General features: G+C 38.8%; 2 protein-coding genes across 4 annotated transcripts; both read right to left on the bottom strand.

Annotated features, from left to right (window-relative positions):
* Positions 1–1,683: 1,683 nt before the first annotated feature.
* Positions 1,684–4,454, bottom strand: FAM24A (family with sequence similarity 24 member A). The gene is made up of 3 exons (XM_002756669.7): positions 4,246–4,454; positions 3,008–3,134; positions 1,684–2,005 (listed from the first exon to the last, which is right to left on the bottom strand). Exons 2-3 carry the CDS (start codon positions 3,121–3,123, stop codon positions 1,831–1,833), a joined length of 291 nt encoding a protein of 96 aa, XP_002756715.3. The 5' UTR covers positions 3,124–3,134; positions 4,246–4,454; the 3' UTR covers positions 1,684–1,830.
* Positions 4,455–9,843: 5,389 nt separating this feature from the next.
* LOC118146418 (ATPase PAAT) lies at positions 9,844–24,643 on the bottom strand. Of its 3 annotated transcripts, XM_078346710.1 has the most exons (3): positions 23,455–24,643; positions 15,608–16,062; positions 9,844–14,124 (listed from the first exon to the last, which is right to left on the bottom strand). In XM_078346710.1, the coding sequence occupies exon 1, from the start codon at positions 24,426–24,428 to the stop codon at positions 24,096–24,098; it is 333 nt and encodes a 110-aa protein (XP_078202836.1). In that variant the 5' UTR covers positions 24,429–24,643; the 3' UTR covers positions 9,844–14,124; positions 15,608–16,062; positions 23,455–24,095. The 3 variants fall into 3 exon arrangements, with proteins under 3 accessions (XP_078202836.1, XP_078202835.1, XP_078202834.1); XM_078346709.1 differs by lacking the exons at positions 9,844–14,124; positions 15,608–16,062 and adding an exon at positions 18,010–19,764; XM_078346708.1 differs by lacking the exons at positions 9,844–14,124; positions 15,608–16,062 and adding an exon at positions 18,010–19,589.
* Between the last annotated feature and the right edge of the window lie 25 nt (positions 24,644–24,668).

Raw genomic sequence — 24,668 nt, 5'->3', positions numbered from 1 at the left:
ACCACAGCTCACTAAAGCCTCAACCCTGGGGCTCAAGTGATCCACCTCAGCCCTGAGAAGCTGGACTACAAGTATGCATCACCACAACCAGCTAAGAGTTTTTTAGTTTTTATTTTTTGTAGAGACAGGGCCTCTCTATGTTACCCAGGCTGGAATAATTCTTTATATTGTCTACATGTGGTGTTCACAAGCAACCATTTAGTTCATGAGTGCACGTGGTGGTTACACCTTTCTCGTGCTTGAAAGAGTTTCCAGGAGGCTCAGGGGAAGGAGCCAGAACAGAAGGCAGCTGGGAGCAGAAGAGGCAAGGGAGGCTTCCTGCTGCCTGTTGCTATCCTTGGCCTAGAAAAAGAAACCGAAGGAAAACTAACATAGAGAGGTTATTTGGGCCAAGGATGAGAACTGCAGCCAGGACACGCTTCCAGGTTGCCTTGGGAAGTGCTTTGCTCGGCCTGTAACTAGTAGGTTTTTAATGGCAAAAGGGGCCAGGTGCGGTGGCTCATGTCTGTAATCCCAACACTTTGGGAAGCCAAGGTGGGTGGATCATTTGAGGTCAGGAGTTTGAGACCAGCCTGGCCAACATGGTGAAACCCTGTCTCTTCTAAATATACAAAAATTAGCTGGGCATGGTGGCACATGTCTATAATCCCGGCTGTTCAGGAGGCTGAGATGGGAGAATAGCTTGAACCCAGGAGGTGGAGCTTGCAGTAACTCAAGATTGTACCACTACAGCCTAGCCTGGGAGACAGAGTCTTACTCTGTCTCAAAAAAAAAAAAAAAAGAAAAAGAAAAAAGGGAAAGGGGATCAGGAGTAACTAATACAGAGCTGTTTAACAGGAATTCTCACTGGTTTACAGCGATAACATTGGTTAGCAATTGGCTCTACAGTGTTGGATTATGAGACATGAGTTCTCATGTCCAGCGTATGGCTTTTTATGGCTTCTTGGCATCAGTTGCAAGCCGACATAGCAAGTGTCTTCATGAGGTAATTATTTAGCTCAAGATGGGGTGAGGCGGTGAGACATGACTGCCGTTTCATTTCAGTGCCTCTCTGGGCCTGATAATTAAAAAGGCTCACATTCCTCATCATGCTTACCTGTTATCCTCAGATAAACCGTTCCTTTTCTTTCTCACTGTGGTCCAGAAAGTCTGGGTTTTGGTCTTTGGCCTCAAGTGGCTGTTATAGTTGAAGATGTTGAGACTGGATCAACACACATCAGTGTTACTGTATCCACAAAGGAGGCACCTGCTCTGATGATCTGGGGATGGCGGCAAGAGGAATCTGGTTTTCCAAATGTGCCTTTGAGGCCACTGAGCTCAGGCCTACTTTTACACAGATCAGATGATTTTAATGCAAGAGACATCCGCCCTGGCTCCTCTCACTGTCTTAGATGAATGGACCATTGTCTGCGGTGGAGGAGCTGGGTGCCGGCGACCTAAGCCCTCATAGCTACTTCAGCTGGGTGACATCAGCTGAGGCTGACACTGGAAATGCCCTAATATCAATGCACATTTTCCTTGTAGGGTGGGAGATGTGCTGGACATTTTTATTTTCTAACTTTATTTTACTGCAGTGTAATATTACCAGCTAGTGACGCCAAATCCCAAAGTGGATAAGACACATATTTAAATAAGTGATGTTTATAACTAACAAAAATACTGGAGGAAGAGGATTATTTCCAATATTGCACATTTATTCAGAAGTACAGAAAATAACCCTGTACATTATATAATAGCATGTTAACACTCTAGAACTTGATTTGCATAATAAAACGTTCTACTAAGAAAGAAATATTGCTCATGAAGATTTTTGTGCCCACCTTTCCCAAGTCAGAGACCCTCATGTACATCACAACAGCAAGGTGGCAGGGAGTCGAAATCGGCATACATTCTACATCCTTCACGGCACTGTAGGGCAGGATAAGACTCCGTAGCAATGGTTTCGGCCTGGCTGTTCTTGGTGTACAACACCTTGTCTGAGTTGTGACCAGATTCCTTTGCAGCTCTTGAGAAAAGACACACACAAAGCACGGGCTTAGAATTTTTCTTCTCAGTCCTTTTGTTAGAACTGTTGGGAGTATCTGGGAAATTTAGTGCTGAAGCCAATCAAACATGAACACCAGCCTTACATTAAAGCTTGCTCCCGTCCCAACTTCCTCTTGAATTCCTTCATTTCCTACAATTGCTATAAATGTAAACTCAGGTTACAAAAGTAAGGGTAAGTGAATTGCAAGCAAGGTAACCCAGATGGTTACTGCAGGCCCCCGTGATGCAGTCAAATGATAGGAAGGTGCTGAGTTCAGCTGTGCCCCAGGCTCTGGGATGTGTCATTGTGAACTCCCCGGAATGGAGACACAACTGTATCTGACAACCAATCTCTCTGGTACCTGAAGGGTCTTCTCCCCAAACTAATTGTCTTTTGCTCAACCTACATTCCCTTGTCTGCTGTCTCCCAGGATATTTACACAGGTCAGCTGTCCTAGAGTCCTAAAAGTCCACCTCCTTGTCCTCAAGGCTACCAGCAATGAATGAAGGAACACTGTGAGAGCTCCCAACTCAGGCAAGAGGAGATCAATTCGACCTGTCCTCCCTCCGCATGAGCACAAGGCAGAGGCTCACTCACGCAGCCTCCCCTACAGAGTTCAGCCTACAGTGCCCAGGAGGTACTGGCCAAGGTGCTGAACAGAGGGAGGCACTAGCCAAGGTGCTGAGCAAAGGGAGGCTTGGCCAAAGTGCTGAATTAAACACCTACTGGTAAACTCAGTGAGGTCCAGTGACAGCCAAGCAGCACTGACACTCACAGACCTAAGCTGAGAGCATTCTACAAACCCAAGGTAGAAGGGAAAATATTTTACACTCAGCTGCCATTTCTGCCTTTTTAAAGCTGCTTGTTCTTCTTGACCTCACCCAGGGGTATGGCATAGCAGCAAGGAATGACCTTGCTCAAATAGGGAGTCCACATATCCCATTTAAGGAGGTATGATTCACTTTCCTCCATGTGACTCACTTTAGTGCCTTGGCTATTTTGAAGTAAAGACAGAGCACAACACATAAGAGCACAATCGCGGCAACCAGTAAGCTGATCCCAATGCTGATCATGATCTTCGTTCTGAGATCAAACATCTTTGCCACGCCTATGGAGAAAGTGCAGGAAAGCAGAATGTGGCCTCCCTCCCCACACAGCCACTAAGCAACCTAAGTATACTTCCTCTAGTAGAGGAGGAGTGAACCCCAAACACAGATCCTTATGCATGCAAACTGCAAGCAAATCTTTCCAGACAGGCTTAGGTTCCTAAGCTGGCCCAGGTAGACAAAAGGGTTTATTTATAGATAAAAATGGATTTGAGGTCAGCCACAGTGGCTCATGCCTGTAATTCCAGCACTTTGGGAGGCCAAGGCAGGTGGATCATGAGGTCAGGAGATTGAGACCATTCTGATTAACAAGGTGAAACCCCGTCTCTACTAAAAATATAAAAAAATTAGCCAGGTGTGGTGGCATGTGCTTGTAGTCCCACCCACTCAGGAGGCTGAGGCAGGAGAATGGCTTGAATCCAGGAGGCAGTGGTTGCAGTGAGTCAAGATCATGCCACTGCACTCTAGCCAGGGTAACAGAGCAAGACTCTGTCTCAAAAGAAAAAAAAAAAGGACTTAAATGCAAACTCCAAAGGGAAGGAAGTCAGAATGACAGACAGTGGGAAGACTCTTTCCCTCTCACAGGTGTGATGTGCAGCTGGAAATGACCACAGGCCTACCCTGGAGCTGATGGCTTTACTCCCCACCACCTGGACCCCTGAAATATGTTCACTCAGATAGTCAGAAATCACCCCTCACTGTACATTAGGTTTAAAATTATTTTATGAAACTAAGATAGTTTAAAAATTTTGTCCAACAATACTGAGAATATGTAAATCTATTTTGTAAGTGATTAGTATTTTGGGAAAAACAGTTTTAAGTTTTCCTACTGACAACTGGGTAATCTCAGGGTTTAAGGATATTATTGATGCTTCCAGCTAAACCCTTGCTAGGGCTCAGAGACCAGGAGCCAGCTTATCCAGGTGCCCCATGTCCCTCATTCTGTCTTCCTAGTAGACCATAGGCCTGCCTCTGCCATTTTTCCTTGTATATACCAAATTCTCCCAGGAAACCCAATTTGTTTGGAATAAGTAATTTGCTTAATCTAACACTCTGAATTAGGGAATAGTGAGCCAGGAAAGAATAACCAATCTGGTAGGTAAGCATACTTACTTCAGTTTAACCATCTGGAGCTAGATGAAGGCCAATTGTAACAATAAAATTAAGAAAAAAACACTTTAGGGTATGGGATATTCAGAACTTCTCAAGCCTGTAATCTGAGAAAGAGGGACATAATTATTTCTGCCTGGAGTAATTAAGCACCAAGGTGGAACAGCTCAGATCACTTTTGGAAGCTCAGGCTTAGCCAGAGTTGGTAGAATGGGCCAACTCTGACATTCATGCCACAGGCTGTGTGACATCAGCTCTCTTTCATGGAGTTCTGAATTCCATTCCACAGGTATAATTTTGCTCTTGTGAAATATAACTACTATTTTGAATCACCTAATTCTAAGTCTTTTACCTTTTCAGGTCTTATTTCCCTTCCATTAATTTTCCATTAATTTTTTGGGTTCAGTGGGGAGCCTCAGCATTTCACACTTCAAATGTGTCAGGAAAGGGCTTGGAAAGAAGAATCTATATCAGCTAAAAAAAAACAACAAACAAAACAGACTTCCTTACACTTTCTGGGTTTATTGAGAGAAAACGAGATGAATGCTCCCATTTTACATCATACACTAAATCCAAATTAATAATCCTAACAAGGAATAGGCCAGTACTGATGTTCACTTTCTTACCTACTGTTACAATGTGACAGAATGTAAGATTAATGGCCCCAATGTAAACTGATTTCATACATGCCAAAGATCACATCTAATTTTTTATCTGAAATAAACGGTATAAAATTTATGTCGGTGGTCTAAAAGTAAAGCTTCCAGCTTAAGTAGCTAGTTTTCCAAGAACAGTAAATTAGAAACAAAAAAAATCAAACACTCTAATCATTCTTTTTATACCCCTGAAACTATAAAATAAGTTCTTCATATAAATCAAAACAGTACTTAAATCAAACATATACTATATAAACTAATGAATTATATTAAAAATTATTTAACATTTAGAAATATAACACAGAAGTATACATAAACTTATGAGTGAAAAATATGACTAGCAAAAATAATTTAGGATTGTATCATGTTAACTCTTAGCATACAATACAAGTATAGTAATAATGAACACCGAGATCACTTCATGTAAGTGAGATGATGATCCTTAAAAGGACATTAAATCCTTGCTTTTTATAAACATTTTTGAGTTTTGGCTTTGTAATAAATATGTAATAAATACCTGCAGTGCATTGTTTATGTTGAGAGTTAATCTTTCTCCATTGGAAAGTCTTTCTCCAGAGTCATGATGTCTTAGAGGCATCCCATGGATGAGGAGTTGGGATTTTGCAGCAAACCCATTAACAAAGCAATCTTACCATCAATGTGCTCCTGGAGTTTATATATCCATTTTAGAAAGAATATTTTCCAAGTAGGAGCAAACAGGCTGTTCTTCCATTCTGGAAATACGTTTTAAATATATATCAATTTTCCCTAATATTTTAACAAAACAACTGAATTATACCAACAAGGAGTCAACATATGCGGCTGAAATTTGTCCCTACAAACTGTGTTGTCTTCTTACAATGTATTTCAGGTTCTAACATACATCCACAACAGATAACCACAGTCATCAACACATACTTATTTCTTTAAACATTTACCAAATACACTGCTGAAATGGGAATGTAAAAGAGAAGATGACTCTTTAAGGACCAAGCCCTTAGAATGAGTCTTTTTGATATGGAGCTCCAAATCAAAACTGATCTTGCCCAACTTATTGTAAGGTCAACATGTATATTTTCCAAGTATTTCCCCAAGCAACCCTACAATTTAAACAGATTTATCTTCTTTCTTTCATACAAACCTTATTAATGTGTTAGAAAGTTCTTTGCTAACCTAATATAAAACTGAGGAAGAATTTAACTGGCATGGGACAATTAAAGATTAAAAAACAAAAGCACTCCAGTTTCTAAAACAAAACTTATATTGCACTCTAGGACAGTGATCCTTAGAGTACGTTTCAGAGAACACTATCGGATCCTTTTAAAGGTTCCAGGAGGGCAAAGTGTTTTTATAGTAACATTGAGGTAATACATGCCTTTTTCACCCACATTCTCTCATGAATGCACAGTGGTATTTTCCAGAAACTACACAACCTGTTATTGATATAATGATTAATAGAATGTGTGATAGCATATTTTTGTGTTTTCTATAATTCCCTAAGCTACTAGGTTTAGGGTGTAAATATTTGCTTTTTAAGAGATCGATTCAGGTTGTTTTGAGTAGTTATAATGTGCTCTTATGCTATACTGGACTACATGTAATATAATGCAGAAGCAGACATGAGCAAGTTAATACAGAGCTGTGTAAATTTAAAACAATGTCATTCTTTTCACTGATTTTTTTTAAACAATAGTTTTAATAAAATATTATTGTTTATGTTTATATGCAAGTACTTACTATTTTAAAATGAATACAAATTTTAATATAGTCTATATAAATAAATATTCTTTGAGTTCTTTGTTTTTTAGATTATAAAGAGATCCTGAGATGAAAACATATGAGAACTACCACTCTAGAAATTGCCAAGCAGGTTAAAAATTATTAAATTAAAAAAAATTTTTAATTTAAAATTTTAAAAAATCTTATTTAATTAAAAAATTTTTAATTTAATTTAAAAAAAATTAAAAAGCGGAATGAAGTGGTATTTCCTCCTTTTAAATGTTTCCTAGAGCTACTAAAAAAAGTATAAGGCCAGGCACGGTGGCTCACGCCTGTAATCCCAGCACTTAGGGAAGCCGAGGCGGATGGATCAGAGGTCAAGAGATCGAGACCATCCTGGTCAACATGGTGAAACCTCGTCACTACTAAAAATACAAAAAATTAGCTGGGCATGGTGGCGCGTGCCTGTAATCCCAGTTACTCAGGAGGCTGAGGCAGGAGAATTGCCTGAACCCAGGAGGCGGAGGTTGCGGTGAGCCGAGATCGCGCCATTGCACTCCATCCTGGGTAACAAGAGCGAAACTCCGTCTCAAAATGAACAAACAAACAAATAAATAAAATAAAATAAAGTATAGTTACAAACTAGTTGATAAAAATATTCCTCTGGATTACACAAGAAGGGAGACAGGGACCACTGATAAGACATGGTATTTGACATGAATCAGATGTGGCTTCTTGCTTTCCTGCTTTATCAGATGCTGTACTCTTCTCATTTTCAGTCTCTCCATTTTCTGCAGGTAAATCTTTAAATCTCTAGTTTCTTGTTTAGCCACTTCGACCCGCTTTCCCTTTGCTCCTGTTTTCCCTTTTGTTTGCAGTTTTTTGTCCAAGGATGATTTTTCCTTGCTGCCTCTTTTGGTTTTGTTTGCACTTTTGCAGGAGCAGGTTTATCTGACAATCTCATGAGCCTCCTCTTGGGCTCTTCCTTCACCACCCTTTCAGCTGGGCTGTTTTCTCTGGGGCCTGTGGGCTGAGGTGCATCATGAGCCTTCGTGAAGCTACCTGCATATTGCCACTTGTCCTGCCACCTGAGCATTTAGTTTAGCTGTTCAAATAGGTGTGTTGTGATATCTCATCATAGTCTTAGTTTGAATTCCTAATGGCTAGTAATGTTGAGTATCTTTTCATGTTCATATCTGTTTGTGTATTCTCTTTGGTGAAATATCTCCTGTCTAAATGGGCTTTTTTTTTTTTTTTTTACTGTTGAGTTTTGAAAGTTCTTAATATATTCTAGGTATAAGTCATCTGTCAGATTATTTGATTTGCAAATAATATATTCTCCCATCTGTAGCTTGTATTTTCATCCTCTTAATTGGGTCAGAGGGCAAAAGTTTATCTTTAATGAAGTCTAATTTATTAATTTTATTTTATGAATTTTACTTTTGGTGTCACGTTTAAGTACTTTTCTGCAATTCTTAGTGCTAAAGATTTTCTCCAGTTTCCATCTAAAAGATCATTTTAATCTATGACCCATTTTGAGTTAATTTTTGTGTTGGATGTGAAGTTTAGGTGAAAGGATTTGGATACTTAATTGCTCTAGTGAAGCAATTAAATAATAGCAATAATAGTAAAACCAAGTCTTATACTTTGTAGTTGCTATATAACAAAGTAAATTTTACTGTGTTGTATGCTGTTTAATATAATACCATCCCCACTCTGTTTAAGGCAAAATATTTAACTGCCTTCCTGCAAACCATGTAACCCTTATCTACCTCCCCACATTCTTCGCAAAGTTCCCAGACATCTAGGAATTCCTGTTTTCCCTGCTGACCAGCTGCAAGGTCACAGAGCAGATAAAAACTGCAGAATGCATTTCTCAAATGTTACTTTTCAAATGTGAAGTACATCACAAAACATGTCACAAGGTGATTAACTGTTCTTTGTTCTGGCTTCTGTACCTGCTACATCATCCTAGATGCATAAAAAATATCCCATTTTCTTTGTCCTTTGCTCAGAATTAGGAAGCGATTCCGCGGAGCTCGTAATCTCATTAAATAAAATCCCCCTGCAACCCCATCTGTCTCTCCAGTTCTCTGATTTCCCACTGCACTAACACCATTTTTTGGAGACAGGATCTCACTCTGTTGCTGAGGCTGAAGGGCAGTGGGTACAATCGCAGCTCATTTCTTCCTGGGCTCAAGTGATCCTCCCACTTCAGCTTCCCAAGTAGCTAGGACTGCAGGCATGTACCACCATGCCTGGCTAACTTGTGTTTTTTGTAGAGACAGGGCTTTGCCATGTTGCCTAGGTTAGTCTTGAACTCCTGGGCTCAAGTGATCTGCCCTCCTCAGCCTCCCAAAGTGCTAGGATTATAGGTGTGAGCCACCGCATCTGGCTAGTTTTGCACCTTTATTAAAAATCAATTGAACATATTTGTGAGAGTCTATTTCTGGCCCTCTATTATGTTCCATTGATCTATATTTCTCCTCCCACACCAATACTACACAGTATTGGATATTCTGCACTGGGAAGAGTGATTCCCAATCATTTAATTCTTTTTGTGAAAGTCGTTTTAGGCTGGGCCTGAAGCCCCACACCTGTAATCCCAGCACTTTGAGAGGCCAAGGCAGGTGGATTACTTGAGGCCAGGAGTTCAAGACCAGCCTAGTCAACATGGTGAAACCCCAGCTCTACTAAAAATGCAAAAAATAGTTGGGTGTTGTGGCCGGTGCCCATAGTCCCAGCTACTTGGGAGGCTGAGGCATGAGAATTGCTTGAGCCCAGGAGGTGAACGTTACAGGGAGCCAAGATGGCGCCACTCTATTCCAGTCTGGGTGACAGAGACTCCTGTTTCAAAACAAAAAAAAAAAAAAAAAAAAAAAGAAAAGAAAGAGAAACAAGTTGTTTTAACCATTCTACTACTTTTGCCTCTCATATAATTTTAAAAAGTCTTGCCTTTGTCTACAAAAAAATCTTGCTGGGATTTTGATACAAATTTCGTTAAGTCTGCATATCAATAGGAAGAACTTAACAATTTTGCTATGTTGAGTCACCAATCCATAAACAGGGCATATCCCTCAATTTATTTAGATCTCCTATGATTTGTTTCATCAGCATTTTACAATTTTCAGCATATATACCCTGTACAAGTTTTGTTAGATTCATACCTACGTATTCAGTTTTCTTTGGGGCAACTATAAATAGTATAGTGAGTGTGTCTGTTTAAGTTGAAAAGCTTACTTTTATTCTTACTATTTTATACCAGAAAGTCAACATTTAATTTAATAATTCATTTTTGACAGCTGAGTTATAAAAAGAAATTGTGTTTTAAATTTCGGTTTCCTCATGTCATTGTTTGTACAGTTAAGCCTTAGTATTTGTGGGAGACTGGTTCTAGGACCTCCCTCCCCAAACCTACCCTTGTCCATACCAAAATCTGCAGATGCTTGAGTCCCTTATATAAAATGGCAATACTTAATAAAAGTAAATTCTATGTAAAAATTGTTATACTGTATTACTTATAGAATAAGGACAGGAAAAAAATTGCAGTTTTTTTTTGTTGTCTATTTTTGATCCACAATGAGTTGAATCCATGGTACAAAATCTATATTTATAAAAAATATAGATCAGATGCTTATCTATATGAATATAGATAAGCAACTGATTTTGCTCTTTCATCCTGTGACCTTTGCTGAATTCGTTTATTAGTTCTAAATCTTTTTTTTTTTAATTCCTTGGGATGTTCTACATAGACCATCTTGTCATCTGCAAATAAGAACAGTTTTCTTTCATTGCAATCTGTATTTAATTTCTTTTTGTTGTCTTAACTGCTGTGGCTATAACTTCCAGTACTAGGTTGAGCAAGAGTAGTGAGAAAAGACATCCTTGCCTTGTTTCTGACTTAGGAGGGAAGCATTCAGTCTTTCACCATTAAGTATTATGTTAGCTATAGGTTTCTTGTAGTCATCATTTATGAAGTTGAGGAAGCTCCTCTCAATGTCTAGTTTTTTGAGAGTTCCCTTCATTATAGATGGGTGTTAGAATTTTAAAAATACTTTTCTGTGTTATTTATGTGGTCATATGAATTTTCTTCTAGTCTGCTGAAATGGCAGATTACATTAACTCTCTAAAACTGAATCAGTATTGCATACCTAGACTAAACCCACTTGGTTGTCAGGTAAACATAGTTTTGTTTTTATTTTGTTTATTTGTGTGTTTTGTTTTGTTTTGTTTTGAGACAGAGTCTCACTCTGTAGCCCAGGCTGGAGTGCAGTGGCAGGATCTTGGCTCACTGCAACCTCTGCCTCCCCAGTCTTGGTTCAAGCAATTCTCCTGCCTCAGCCTCCCAAGTAGCTAAGATTACAGGCACATGCCACCATGCCCAGCTAATTTTTGTATTTTTAGTAGAGATGAGGTTTCACCATGTTGGCCAGGCTGGTCTCGAACTCTTGACATTGTGATTCGCCTGGCTTAGCCTCCCGAAGTGCTGGGATTACAGGCATGAGCCACTGCGCCTGGCCATGTATATAGTTTTTTATATAGTATATTGCTAGATTTGACTTGCTAATATTTTGTTGCATATTCTTGCAACCAACTTATGAGATACTGGTCTGCAGTCTTCCTTTATCTTCTACTGTCTTTGTCTCGTTTTGCTATGAGGGTAATACTGGCCTCATAAAATGAGTTCTACTTTTTGGAAGAGATCATGTAAAATTGGTATAATCTTTTCTTAAAATATTTGGTAGTCTTCTCTGATAAAAGCATCTGGGCTTAGACATTTCTCTTTTGGGGACTTTTACAAATTTGGTTTCTAAAAAGCATGAATAGCCACAAAATTATTCAGATTATTTCATCTTGGTTGTGTTATAGTGTTTTTCTAAAAATTGGTTCATATCATCAGAGCTGTCAATTTTATGAGTGTAAAGTGGTTCATAATATATCTTAATTGCCATAAAATCTATAGTTATATGCTCAGTTACATTCCTGATTTGTCTTTTTATCTTTGTTAGTCTTAGTACAGGTTTATCTATTTTTTTCCCCCAAAGAATCGGCTTTTTGTTTCATTGGTCTTTCTCTGTTTTTTTCTATTTTCATTTATTTTGGCTGTCCCCATTTCTTTCCTTCTACTTGCTCTGGGTTTACTTTGTTCTTCTTTTTCTTGTTTTCTTTCCCTCACGTAGAAACTCAGATTACTAATTTGAGATCTTTCTTATTTCTAACATATACACTTAATGTAAAAATTTCCTTCTCAGTACTGCTTAGGTGCAGCTCACAAATTCTGATATGTTGGAATTTTATTTTCTCCCAGTTCTATGCTATTCTTTTTTTCATTGCTTTTGAGACTTCCTCTTGACTCGTGGATTGTTTAGAAGCATGCCGTTTAATTTCTAAGGGCTTGTTTTTTGTTGTTTTCTTTTCTTTTTTTTTTTGCTGTCTTTTGATTATTGACTTCTAGTTTGATTTTATCATTAGAAAATATGCTGTGCATGATTTTGATTGTTTTTAATTTGTGAGAGTTTGCTTTATGACCAAGGATATGGTCTCAGCGAATGTTTCATAGGGGCTTAAACAGAGCGTATATTCTGCCGTGGTTGAAATGGCGTGTTCTACAAATCTCAGCTAGATCCTGCTGACTGATAGTGTGCTATTCAGTTCTATATCTTTCCTATAGTTCTGTCAAATGGTTTTATCAATAGTTGATCATGGGGTGTTAGGTCTTCAACTATAATTATGGATATGTCCATAGCTTCTTTAATATCTATCAGTTTTTTGCTTCATGTGGTTCGAACCTCTGTTATTCAGTGCATACCCATTTAGGTTCACTATGTCATTGTCTTTTTATTATTATGTAATGTCCTTCTTTTTATCTACTGAATTTCTTTGCTCTGAAGCCTACTTTACCTGATATTAATATCTGACTTCTGCTTTTTAAAAATTAATGTTTATATGACATATCTTTCTACTTTTGACTTACCTGTGTCATTATATTTGAAGTGTGTTTTGTCAACTGCATATCATTGGGTTGTGTTTTATAATCCACCCTATAAGCCTCTTTTAATTGGTGAATCTAGCCATTTATATTTAAAGTAATTATTAAAACATAATTATCTTAGATACTCCCTCTACAGATATTAAGTACTACATCATATAGTGTTATGATTTTTACTTCATCCATGATTTAAGAGATTTATGAGAAGGATGGCCTCTTATATTTACCTCTTTTTTTTTGTGTGTGTGTGTGTGTGTGTGTGTGTGAGACGGAGTTTTACTCTTGTTACCCAGGCTGGAGTGCAATGGCGCAATCTCTGCTCACCGCAATCTCCACCTCCTGGGTTCAGGCAATTCTCCTGCCTCAGTCTCCTAAGTAGCTGGGATTACAGGCACGCGCCACCACACCCAGCTAATTTTTGTATTTTAAGTAGAGACGGGGTTTCACCACGTTGACCAGGATGGTCTCGATTTCTTGACCTGGTGATCCACCCGCCTCAGCCCCCCAAAGTGCTGGGATTACAGGCGTTAGCCAACGCGCCCGGCCTATATTTACCTCTTACATTTTTATCCATTCCATTGATCCTTCTTCCTTTCTGAGGTTCTAAGCATTCTTTTGTCATCATCTCCTTAGAGAACTTGCTTTATCCATTCTCTAAGGGTAGACCTGCCAGTGCTAAATAATTTGTTTTTATTTATTTGAGAATGTCTTTATTTGATGTTTATTCCTAAAGGATTTTTTCCTGGATATAAACTTTGTGACTCATAGTTCTTTTTCGGCACTTGAAAAATGTGCCTTTTCTTACTGGCCACCATAATTTCAGACAAGAAATCCGGTGTCCACAATCTTGGTATTTTTCTATGAGAATATGGTGTTTCTCTCCAGCTTTCTTTTAAATTTTTTATTTTTCAAAAAATTATGATATGACTTGGCATAGGCTTGTTTGGATTTATCCTGTGTAGAACCTACTCAGCTTCTTGAATCTGTAAGTTCATGCCTTTCACCATTTTGGCTTTCAGGAAATTTCAACCATTATTTCTTTAGATATTTTCAGCTCCAAACTTTCCCTTCCTCTTCTTATACCACCCCAGCTAGGACATTAAAGCATCACTTGACTTTGCAGGATGGTGGTGACATCACCCTGGAGAACTGAAGTATCGCTTGTTTCAGCTGAGCAAGGGCTGGAAGTTCAGCTTCTGCTTAGCTCTATTGATACCACCTCAGTAGCAGAATTGGAATGCTGCCCACTTCCTCTGAGTGAGAGATGGAAGAACAGCTCACCATTTAGCTTGCTGATACCACCTCAGTAGAGAAACCAGAGTATAACTCCCTCTTTCAACAGGGCAGGCAGGAGGGCAGTATATCTACTGGTGTTTGACTGGAGTAGGACAAGTGTTATTGAAAGGTTTTGTTTTGCTAGGACTCCCTTTTTCTGGTCCTTTGGTTAGAAGAAATAGGCTTTCCTGAGGCTCTTAATTTTTGTCCCCGTTGGTTGGTTGTCCCAGGTTGCAGGCTTCTCTGGCACCCCATCCAAGATATATGGAAGGCAAAACAAACAAACAAACAAAAAACCTCAGCATTGCATTGCTCCTCGAATCCCACAGTCCCTAAGCAGTCTGACTTCTTTCTACCTTTCACAGTCCTTGCATGTTTATTTGTTGTGTTATGTCCAAGGATTTTTATTTATAAAATTAGTATCTGAAAGGAATGGCAATGTGCCATCTCAGCTGGACCCAGAAGTGTCCCAAGCAGTTTTTGAATCCCTGTATACTGTATAGTCTTTTGATTTTTTTTGCCATTATGCAACAACTAGTTACCACTGATACAGACTATCAACAATTGAAGACTGCCATCTCATACAACAAGTAATTATCATTCATGTACACCATCAATTATTGAACACTAATGATATCTTTCTATATCCAAAGAACCATTTTCATTTCAATAAATTAAATTCCCCAAATTTTAACACTGTTGGACACCTTAAACTAATTTCAACCAATACAAATATCTAACTTTACATAGTGGAAAAAAAAAACTACATCAAAAGATTTAACTAGTAAGGCAAAATAGTTAAGCTAGGTCTCTGACTGGAGTCTTGAATTCTAGCCTAATGCAATATTTCAGCAGATTATGTCTACATAAAGAATGGGGAATGTACTAAACACTCAGCATATAGTTGGGTTGTCCTCAATCAAATCAGGACTGCCAAAAACTTAGAATTATGAGACCAGGGTATGAGGGCCTACATGCTATAAACAATTACAATGTTAACATATTTTTTGATGACTTCAAAATTAGCCTAGGTTGAATATGACCTACAAAGAACATCTGTTATGATGGCTCATTTGGTACAATCAGGAAAATAATATACATATTATGGTTCCTATAGCTGCTCTTCATTCTTGTGGACCACTTTCAACTTCAACCATTAGCTAATGCTTGTAACTGACAAAACGCCTGACAAGTGTGCAACACCTCCAGTTATAGGCACTTCTTTCAAAACAATCTATTATCCTCTATAGAATAGTTATTCCTTACAAGTATATTAGGAGTAAACTGGGCTGGGAGCAGTGTCTCACGCATGTAATCCCAGCACTTTGGGAGGCCGAGGTGAGTGGATCACAAGGTCAGGAGTTTGAGACCAGCCTGGCCAACATAGTGGAACCCCGTCTCCACGAAAAATACAAAAAAATTAGCCAGGTGTGGTGGTGGGCACTTTAATCCCAGCTACTCAGGAAGCTGAGGCAGGAGAATCGCTTGAAACTGGGAGGCAGAGGTTATAGTGAGCCAAGATTATGTCATTGCACTTCAGCCTGGGTGACAGTATGAGACTCCATCTCAAAATATATAAATAAATAATATTTTAAAAAGTTGCTAAAATTTTCTATTGAAATAGATTTTAGGCAGCAGTCATTAAGACAAATGTGTTTCTCTTTCTCCTCATCTAATTCTCCCACCTACTAAATCAAAACTACATTCGTATTAAAACAATACTTACCCAACACCAAGATTGCCTTCATCAGTCTTGGTGAGGTTTTCCTGCCACTCAGCCTTATGTCCCAGACAGAGATGATTAACTTGACTAGATATATTCTGGAGAAAAGGCAGCAACTCAGAATTAGGTACATTTAAGTTGTTCCTTGCTTTCTTTGGTAAGAAAGAGGGCATTGCATTTTTAAGATCATTTTCAAAAAGGGAATGATTTTGTAGCACAATTTTACACTCTTCGAGCTTTGCAGAATTCTCTCCACCAGGTAGCTGTGTACTTTTTTCAATGTAAGTTTGTAAGTTTTCAGTCACGTTCCCAGATGTCAATCCAGTTCTAAAAGGAAAAGGAGTGGAGGATGACTTGTCTAAGGCTCCTAAGGTAGATGAGGATTGTAGTCCAATCATGTGCTTGTATCCAGCATTGGCCAACACTTACTGAAGCTAGTCTTTGATAGGAATACAATTCTAAACAAGATAAGTAAACGTTAATATTAGTAATCTTGGCAGTTAACTTTTAGAGTATGAGTCAGGCACTGTGCACTATTTCTTCTGATCAACCAAACATCCTTATGAAGTAGGCTGATATTACTATCACTTTATGTTAAATTAAATTGAAGAGACCAATGCTAAAAAGGTGGCCTGGCCAAAGTAACACAGCTAGTAAGTGGCAGGACTGCAACATGAACTAGACACTTAACTACACAGTTGGAACTTTTAGTCATTTAACGGTAGTTTTTTCTAAAAATATAAATACTCGAATGCTTAGCAAAATGACATTGGCATATTGTAATGTTTCCACCACAAAGGCCTCTTTAATTTACAGTAATAAAATGCAGTACTCTAAACTGAGTCACAAGAATTGACAATTTTCTTAGAAGTTTCTGCTTTGCAGTGCTAACCATAATACCAAAAGATGTGAGGAATCTACTCACTAATCTAGTAGTGATTAAATAAGTACAAAATATTCATAAGGTGACATAGTGTATAGTTATTAAAAATGACATAGGGATATACTTCTTGCTTAGAATGTGGCCCACCTCATATGTTAGAGGAAAATGACTATAGAGCAGCATAAAGGAACATGAAAAGTATTTATGCAGAATTGTGTCAATATACTTATATATGAAAATGTAAATAACTATATAAATGTAAGTGTATATATATAATTTCATGTATGTGAACACACCCTGTGAAATTTCTGAAAAGTCAAGTGTTTTATCTCTGAATATCTTATAGGATTTCTGAAATGATTTTTACTTATTTATTATTAAAAAATCATATCTTTTTGAAAAAAACAAGAAAAAAAATAAAGCTATTTTTATTTGGAAGGGGAAAAAGTAAACAGTATAAATCATGAATAATGGAATATATACTTTGAGAAAATGGGGTATACCATTCTTTCATTCAGATAACATTAAATGACAACAGTATACTACACTCTTTGATATAGAATTCCTACTCAATATTCTAAATTGTGAAGCATAAACAAAGCCAGCAAACTGAACTTCAAATACAAGGGAAAAAAACCTTTGTATTTATCAAGATATCACAAAAGTTTAGATGACCATTTCAGATTCACATGACTCAGAATACCAAACTTTAGCAAAACTTTCAAGAAAGCAAGTAATGTCAATGCAGAGGTAAAGCTGAGGGAGGCTGAGACTTGTAACACAGGACAGACCCTGCCTAGACAATGTGTATAGTTACACCATTACACAAGAGTTGTTTTGGTCATGAAACATCCCCATGTTATACTCAGATAGTCACAAAGCTTATATGACATTTTCCAGGGAGACGATATATAGATGTCTGGTTTGTTAACTCCATAAATAAGAACTTTCTTATTAAGAAATAAGTCTTTTATTAGCATGTTTAAAAGGAAGATTTAACATTCTTTCTTCCCCAGGGTGTTCCCCAAATGTCTCCAGATGTAATGATTTGGAGTGTTTGTGTGGGAGGTGGGGGGCATTGGGGGGGTGGGAATCTGTTACAATACATTGTACTTACTGAAAGGTATATGCTTCTATATGCAGAGAAAACTCCAGACAGAGTTTATATTCATAATATACTACGCATAAGACTCATCTGGAGATGCCTGTTAAAAATAGTAATTCCTGAATTGCACTCCCTAGGATTCAGGGCATTGGTGAGAGTCAGGAATCTGCATCTGATAAACATTTGAAGGGCTTCTTGAAGTTCCTTATCTCTACTTTTCTTGAAACAAACCCTTGTTCCCTGGGTACCTCCACATTCCAAAAACCCATTTACTATCAAATCCCTGAAGACCTGATTTCCACCTCATCACTATTCAAACTGACCACCCTCACAATATCCAAGGAGTCCTTACTTGATCATCCAAAGGGCACACTTATTGTATATATATTCCATGCTATAAACAAGCAAGACCAGGTGTCTGTTGCACAAAGCTTACATTTTAATGAGACAAACAGACCAATACATAAACAACAGTAAACAAAGTCAAGAGGGCTCTGAAGAAAACGTGACATAGATTTGGAGGGAAAGGCTACTTAAAACTGGGTAGTTAGGGAAGATCTCATTGAGGCTGTAACAGTTAAGCCAAAATCTGATAGGAAAAATCAGTTATGCCAAGATCTAGGGAAAGAAAACGGTTATAAGCGTAAAGGTCCTAAGGTAGAAACACATTTGGATATTTATGGAATACACAGAGTCAGAATGTCTGGAACAAGCTGCCCAAGGAAACATGGCAGGAGATGAGGTTGAGAAGGCAAGCAGGGCCCACATCTTACAGATCAAAGGATTCAAGGTTAATTCTAGGCGTGATGGGAAGCAGTGAGAAGGCTTTACACAGGATGAGAACTTTGAGGCCATTCTGAGTGCACTGTGGAGAATAGATTTTAGCAGAGCTGGAGGACTAATTAGGAATCTCCTGAGGTTTCCAGGTGAGATTGATCATGATGTGGAAGAAAAGTATACGTTTCCCTCTTTTTTGAAACTCTTCCTTCTGTCGTTTCTATAATCATCTCTCCTGGTTCTCTTAACTCAGCCCATATTGTAATACTGGTACTACATTAGTATCTGTAGGCCACACATCTACAAGTTCTTTACTTGCATTATTTATTTTAAATTTTCACATCAATCCTGTGATCATTGCAGTATCACTTAGATTTAGATTTTGTACATGAAGAATTCATAGTAAAAAAAAATTTGCATCAACTTGCCCAAAGGATGCAGAACTAAGAAGAGGTGGGACAAGAGCTTGAAGTCACCTGTCAACTGACATCAAATCCTTTCTCTTGCTACTCTATCACACTCCTGCCTTCTTCGTTTCTGGTTCCTTTTTCCTCCCCCTATATCTTTACAAATGCAGCTATTCTCCAAGGGTCTTTCTTCCTTGCTTCAGTCCTCCCTTCGCCACACTCCCTGTTAGCTACTGTAAGTATGCCCCTAAACTCCCCTTCCAGCCACTGAAGGTTCATTCCATGTGTCCTAATCCTTTGTTTCCAGATGTTTGCAACATTCTTCCAGGGAATGTCTTATTCACAGCTAAAACTCAATATTCCCAAAATTAAATTCATTTTTCCTCCAAGCATCCTCTTCCTTTGGGTTGAATTCATATTATTGGTATTGCCATCCTTAAAGTCTGAATTTCACATTTGATTCTATTTTTCTCTTACAACACCAATATTAAGTTAGTTGTAAAGTCCCAACAGTTCCATTGTTTTAGCATTTCACCATCCAGCATCATGTTATTATGTCCAATCTTAGACCCTCATTCACACTCATCTGGATGAGGGGAAGAACAAGTAGCTGGTCTTCTCCTTGTCTTCTCATTTTCTTCTGATTCACCTTACATGTGACAGTGGAAATATTTACAGATTTAAAGTAGCATTCAGGCAGGGTGTGGTGGCTCACCCCTGGAATCCCAGCACTTTGGGAGGCTGAAGTGGGTGGATCTCTTGAGGTAAGGAGTTTGAGACCAGCCTGGCCAACATGGTGAAACCCTGTCTCTGCTAAAAATACAAAAAAAAAAAAAAAAAAATTAGCCAGGTATGGTGGCAGGCACCTGTAATCCTAGCTACCTGGGAGGCTGAGGTGGGAGAATCACTTGAACTTGGGAGGCAGAGGTTGCAGTGAGCAGCGATTGTGCAACTGCACTCCAGCCTTAGCGACATCAAAAGATTCCACCTAAAAAAATAAAGTAGCATTCAAAGCTCTCACCATGACCTAGCTGAAATCTACTTTACACTTCCCCCATTACCTTTCTGCTTCAGAGAAATGAACTACTACTCATTTCTCAGCCAAATCCAATTCTTCTAGCATTGAAGATTTTATTCACCCTATTTTTTGTCTGAATTGTCCTTTTTCCAAATTTACTTGCCTAATCCTGTCCGTTAAAGGCCTAGATAAAATACCACTTCCTTTAGTGAGCCTTTCCTAATCTTCATCCTTCCCCACTTATATGTCCTAGAATGTACATCTTTAAAGACAAATTATAAACTAACTGATCATCTTTGCACCTGAAGTGTACTCAAACTAATGCCTCATTCACTAAGGTGTTTAATAAATACTTGCGGAATAAATATGTGAATGAATTCATGAAAAAGTATGAAGATTTGTAGTCAAAACATTTTGTAAGAGGGTTAGTCTATGAAATGTTATTTTTTACACAAGTAAATAAGGATAAGTTAAATCAATTACAAAATTTCAAAGAAAAAATTTACATCACTGCATGTACTTACAAAAAGCCATCGCTTTGACATTTTTAATGGTATCTAGAAAGGCATCCATTTCTCCTTACCCGCTGCTGAAACCTAACCATATTTATCAAATGCTGAGCTCCAGGAGATAACTTTGACCCCATGGACTCCATTATGGTTTGGACCCTGTCTAGGTCTATTCTTGATTTTAGAGCAGGAGAGCCGGTTGAAGAATTTGAAACTGCTCTCATGTGTATCACAACTTTACTGATGAACACACACTGCCTTTAACCACAGGACAGCAACTACTACAATACAAAGTTCAGGAAAATAAATAATAACATTAAAAAATATTCACTAGTTAAAGTCACTTCTTTGTATTATCAGCAAGAGTAAAGTATTCAGGAAAACAAATGTAAATTTTAAATATATTTTCAAGTTTTCCCCAACACAGTAATGGTCAGAGGTTCCAATTTATTATGAAACTCAGAAGAACAATTTATATAAGACAATGTCATTTTCAAACTAAAAAAATATACTAAATACATGAAAGAAGGTAAAATTAAAGTTTCATTTATTTAAGCAACTCAAAATAAACTATGCCAATCTGAGACTTTATCACACTGCAACTTACTATAATATTATTTAATACAAAATAAGGGTGTTCAGAAGCCTATCCAAAGTGTTTACTGAATTGCTAAATATAAGTGACCATTTAGAATTAAAGGCAGAGTCAAGAAGGTCTCATGTAACCCACTGGTTTATACATTTAAAAAGATGAAGTCAGAGGTAATTTTCTAACTTATCAAAGGATTACTCAATTAGTAAAACTCAGGCTTAGAACCTAGCTCTCCTAGCTGTTATAACAGTGCCCTCTCCAATGCTTTATGCTGCCTCTCTTCATCCATGTTTATGAGCCAAAGGACATTTCATGTGTGGCACCAAAAACAGCATCAAAGTGGAAAGGAAACAGGATTTAGAATGAGAGAGACCAGAGTTCAATTATGAGTCTGCTCTTTACAGCCTGTATGATCCTGGGCAAATGCCAAATACCCGAGGCAAGAATTAAGATGAGAGAAGACAGTATCAATGATTTCACATGGTAGCTGTGATTATGTGCTAAAATTTCTAGTACCTACTACTGAGTATTTGAAAATGCAACAGTAACTATTTTTTTTTAATTTTTGTATTCTGTTGCCTCAGAATAAGCTTTAGTAGGCTTGGGATTTTCTTATGTGAAATGACCCTCTGCACTCACATATACTTCCACAGAATAGTTACAAGAAATACTCATCTTCAGAGACACACACAGAACCATATGTAAGCCAAAGACACAGGTCAATCCAGACCTATGGCACCAAAGATGTGACCATCCTTCACAATTAAGGAAACACCGCATTACATTTAAACACTCACCTCTCATCCTCCCTATTATCCACTTTCTGCTTCTTAATCCTTATAGCCTTTCTCACCACTAAATAAAGCACAGTTTTATTCAGAGTGTGTTTATTACCTGTGTCATCCCATTAGAATCTAAGCAACATGACCTAGCTGAGGAAAACAGCAGTCACTCCAATTTATTTTATTACTGCTGTTTTTCCTAAATGCTGACTACAGTCTGTATCTGGTAACAGTAGGCACTCAAATATTTGTTGAATAAATCACTTTATTTAAACGACTTTGGAAGCTATTAATATATACTACCCAAAACAATGTCTTGGAACAATCTGATGTGTAAGTTTGTTACTTGCCACCTATAAAAGTCATTATCTTTTTTCTTATTCTTTTTATTAGTTTTTACTTTTTTGAGACAGAGTCTCCCTAAGCTGCCCAGGCTGGTCTCAAACTCCTGGGCTCGAGGTATTGTCCTGCCTCAGCATCCCAAAGTGCTCACACAGGTGTGAGCCACCATGCCCGGCCAACTTTGTCCTTAAAGTAAATCTCACAACCCTGTATAAAGTAATATAGAGATAAGAAGAATACAATGCTTTATTTTCTTTAGTCCTCTAATTTACCCATGAGGTAGGTCCAAAGAAATGTAGAGATTTTCCCCAGGTCACTCAGCCAGTGAGTAACAGAACTGCATTAATACTTTGGGCTGGTTTGTAGCTCAGCACTCTTAGATTCTGATGACATCACTGAAGTTCACCTCAACAATATTTTTCATATTCAAGGGACCAGTCCAAATAGCTTTTAGGTGCTTTTCTCTGTAACATCTCTAATACTTATCTTTTTTAATATAATGGGGCCAAACTGTGGTTTTCTTGGCACCATAGTTTCATATAAACAGGGACCAAGTTGGACTAACTGTATTAACAAACCAACAGCACATATTATACATAAACATATGCAATTGTCAAATTAGTTAAAATTTAGTGATGACCTACCTTTATTTTACAGGCATGAGTGGAGGATGCCAATATTAAATAATTTTTGTAGAAAATAATTTTGTGTTTACTAAAAAGGACAATAATTTTTTTTCATTTGTATAAATTATCATTTTAAACAGCTTCAGTAAAAAATAAATTGTTTCCAGGCTATTACTTAAATCCTGAGATTCAGTTTGCCTGGTAGGGGACCAACAGTGAGATAGATCCCTGCTCAAGTGACTTAATTAACACTGTGTTGTGTACTTATTATTTCTAATATGCATAATTTATACATTAGTTGATGTTGTGATTTTATTAAGGTGAGATTAGTGTAGAATGTTCCTGTAAGGGACTAGAGAAAAGATCAAACTATAACACATTGCATATGGACTAAATAGGCTTGTGCATGATTACATGTTTGTAATCAGCTTCCTTACAAAATATGTGATCAAATTCCAGACTGACTGTCAAATTAACTTCTGGAAAACAGACCATTGTGAGTTTATGGAGAGAGTCAAGAAGCAGCAATAAGGACTGCACTCTTGCCTGGACACTTTAACTAGTATGGCCCTCTCCAGGCTCACTTCCCCTTTACTAGCTCTAAATTTCCACATTCCTAAAAATGAGGAAGCTGATCTAGATTGCCTAGAAGATGCTTTAACGGTCTAACCTTCTATGCCCATGGTATGCTTTTATCTTCTCCTCTCTAGTGTAAGCACCAATGTCAGAGAATCAATAAATATTGCAAAAGGTGAGGAACATCAAAACACTAATTCAGAAGAACACGTTCACAGGTACAAGTCACACACCTGTCATCCAGAACAGTACAAACATTCTTGCCCCTACTGGTTCCACAGTATTCCTTCCCAAAGTACACTTCCATATTTCTTGCTGAACTTAAAATGCCAATAGAAGCGATTTCTTCACCTCCATCAGGGCCAAACTTCAGGTAAAGGAAGCAGGGGTTTTCATCTTGGTTGTTCAAGTTTCTCTTCAAAATCACCAGATCCTGGCTGTGGGGAAATCTGGTGAAAACATCACACGGTATAGTTCTCTGAACATGGCTCCTAACCCACCTGTTAGGCCAGGGGGTTTCTTCTAACAGATGCTCAACACAGGATTCATAAGGAAATGGAGGCTTCACAGATCTGGGCTTCCCCCTTTGTTTTTTCCTCAATCATCAACGTTCTACTCAGTCCCCTGCAATTGATTCTCGGATAAATTACTGGATACCTACTGTGTATCGGAGTAGGAGCAGTACACAAAAGACAAAGTGTATTTTTTTCCAAAATGAAGTAGATGGCGGTCGTCTATAGCTGGACTTTTTACACAGCCTGTTTTGGTGGATAGGAGTTTGGCTTGTTTGGGGGTAGAAGGGCGGACTGACTTTGACAGCGGCCCGGACGAGCTGTCACGTCTGACGGGGACCTTCCGGGTCACCTTCCTCCGCTCAAGCCCCGGGGCCTCGCCCCACCTCGCAGCCCCCCCTCCCCGGCAGAGACCCGGCATCAACTGCTCTCCCGGGTCCAGGGCTCAGACTCTCTCGCCTCCCCTCACAGCTTCCCGAGGAGCGCGGCAGTCGCCAGCGCAGCGACCACGTTCCCTTCGGCCCGGCGCACCCTGGAGCAGGTGGCGCCTGCAGCTCCCCCCAGGAGAAGTCGCGGGCGCGGAGACGGACCCGGGTGAGAAGAAGGTTGTGGGTCAGGACCCTGCCCGTGGCATCCCAGGACGAGGCCAGCGTGGGGCGGCGAGTGAGGCCCCCGTCCTCGGTCCGCGTCTCCATTCCGCCGCCTCCTGCCAGCCCGGCCCAGCCCAGCCCCGGAACCTCTCTTCCAGTGCTTGAGTGTCGGCCAGTGCCGCGTGGAAATGGGCAGGCAGAGCGACTTCCGGCTCACTTCATTTCAAATCCCCGCCGCTTGTGGCTTTGGTAGGGAGAGCAGGCACCAGATACGCGCAGGCACAGGTACCTACTGCACTCAGGAGCGGCGTTCAGACTGTGCGGAGCATGTGCAGTGGCAGCCCC

Source organism: Callithrix jacchus, chromosome 12, assembly GCF_049354715.1.
Source record: "Callithrix jacchus isolate 240 chromosome 12, calJac240_pri, whole genome shotgun sequence".
In the NCBI taxonomy this organism is placed as follows: Eukaryota; Metazoa; Chordata; class Mammalia; order Primates; family Cebidae; genus Callithrix; species Callithrix jacchus.
This window is presented reverse-complemented; position numbering and strand designations above follow the sequence as displayed.

What these genes read in the sequence shown, in the direction of transcription:
- FAM24A (XM_002756669.7), bottom strand. Translation starts at nt 3,123, where the DNA reads ATGTTTGATCTCAGAACGAAGATCATGATCAGCATTGGGATCAGCTTA. An exon ending in AAAATAGCCAAGGCACTAAA is followed by an intron (nt 2,006 to 3,007) that starts GTGAGTCACATG and finishes TCTTTTCTCAAG; the next exon opens with AGCTGCAAAGGAATCTGGTC.
- LOC118146418 (XM_078346710.1), bottom strand. Translation starts at nt 24,428, where the DNA reads ATGGAGACGCGGACCGAGGACGGGGGCCTCACTCGCCGCCCCACGCTG.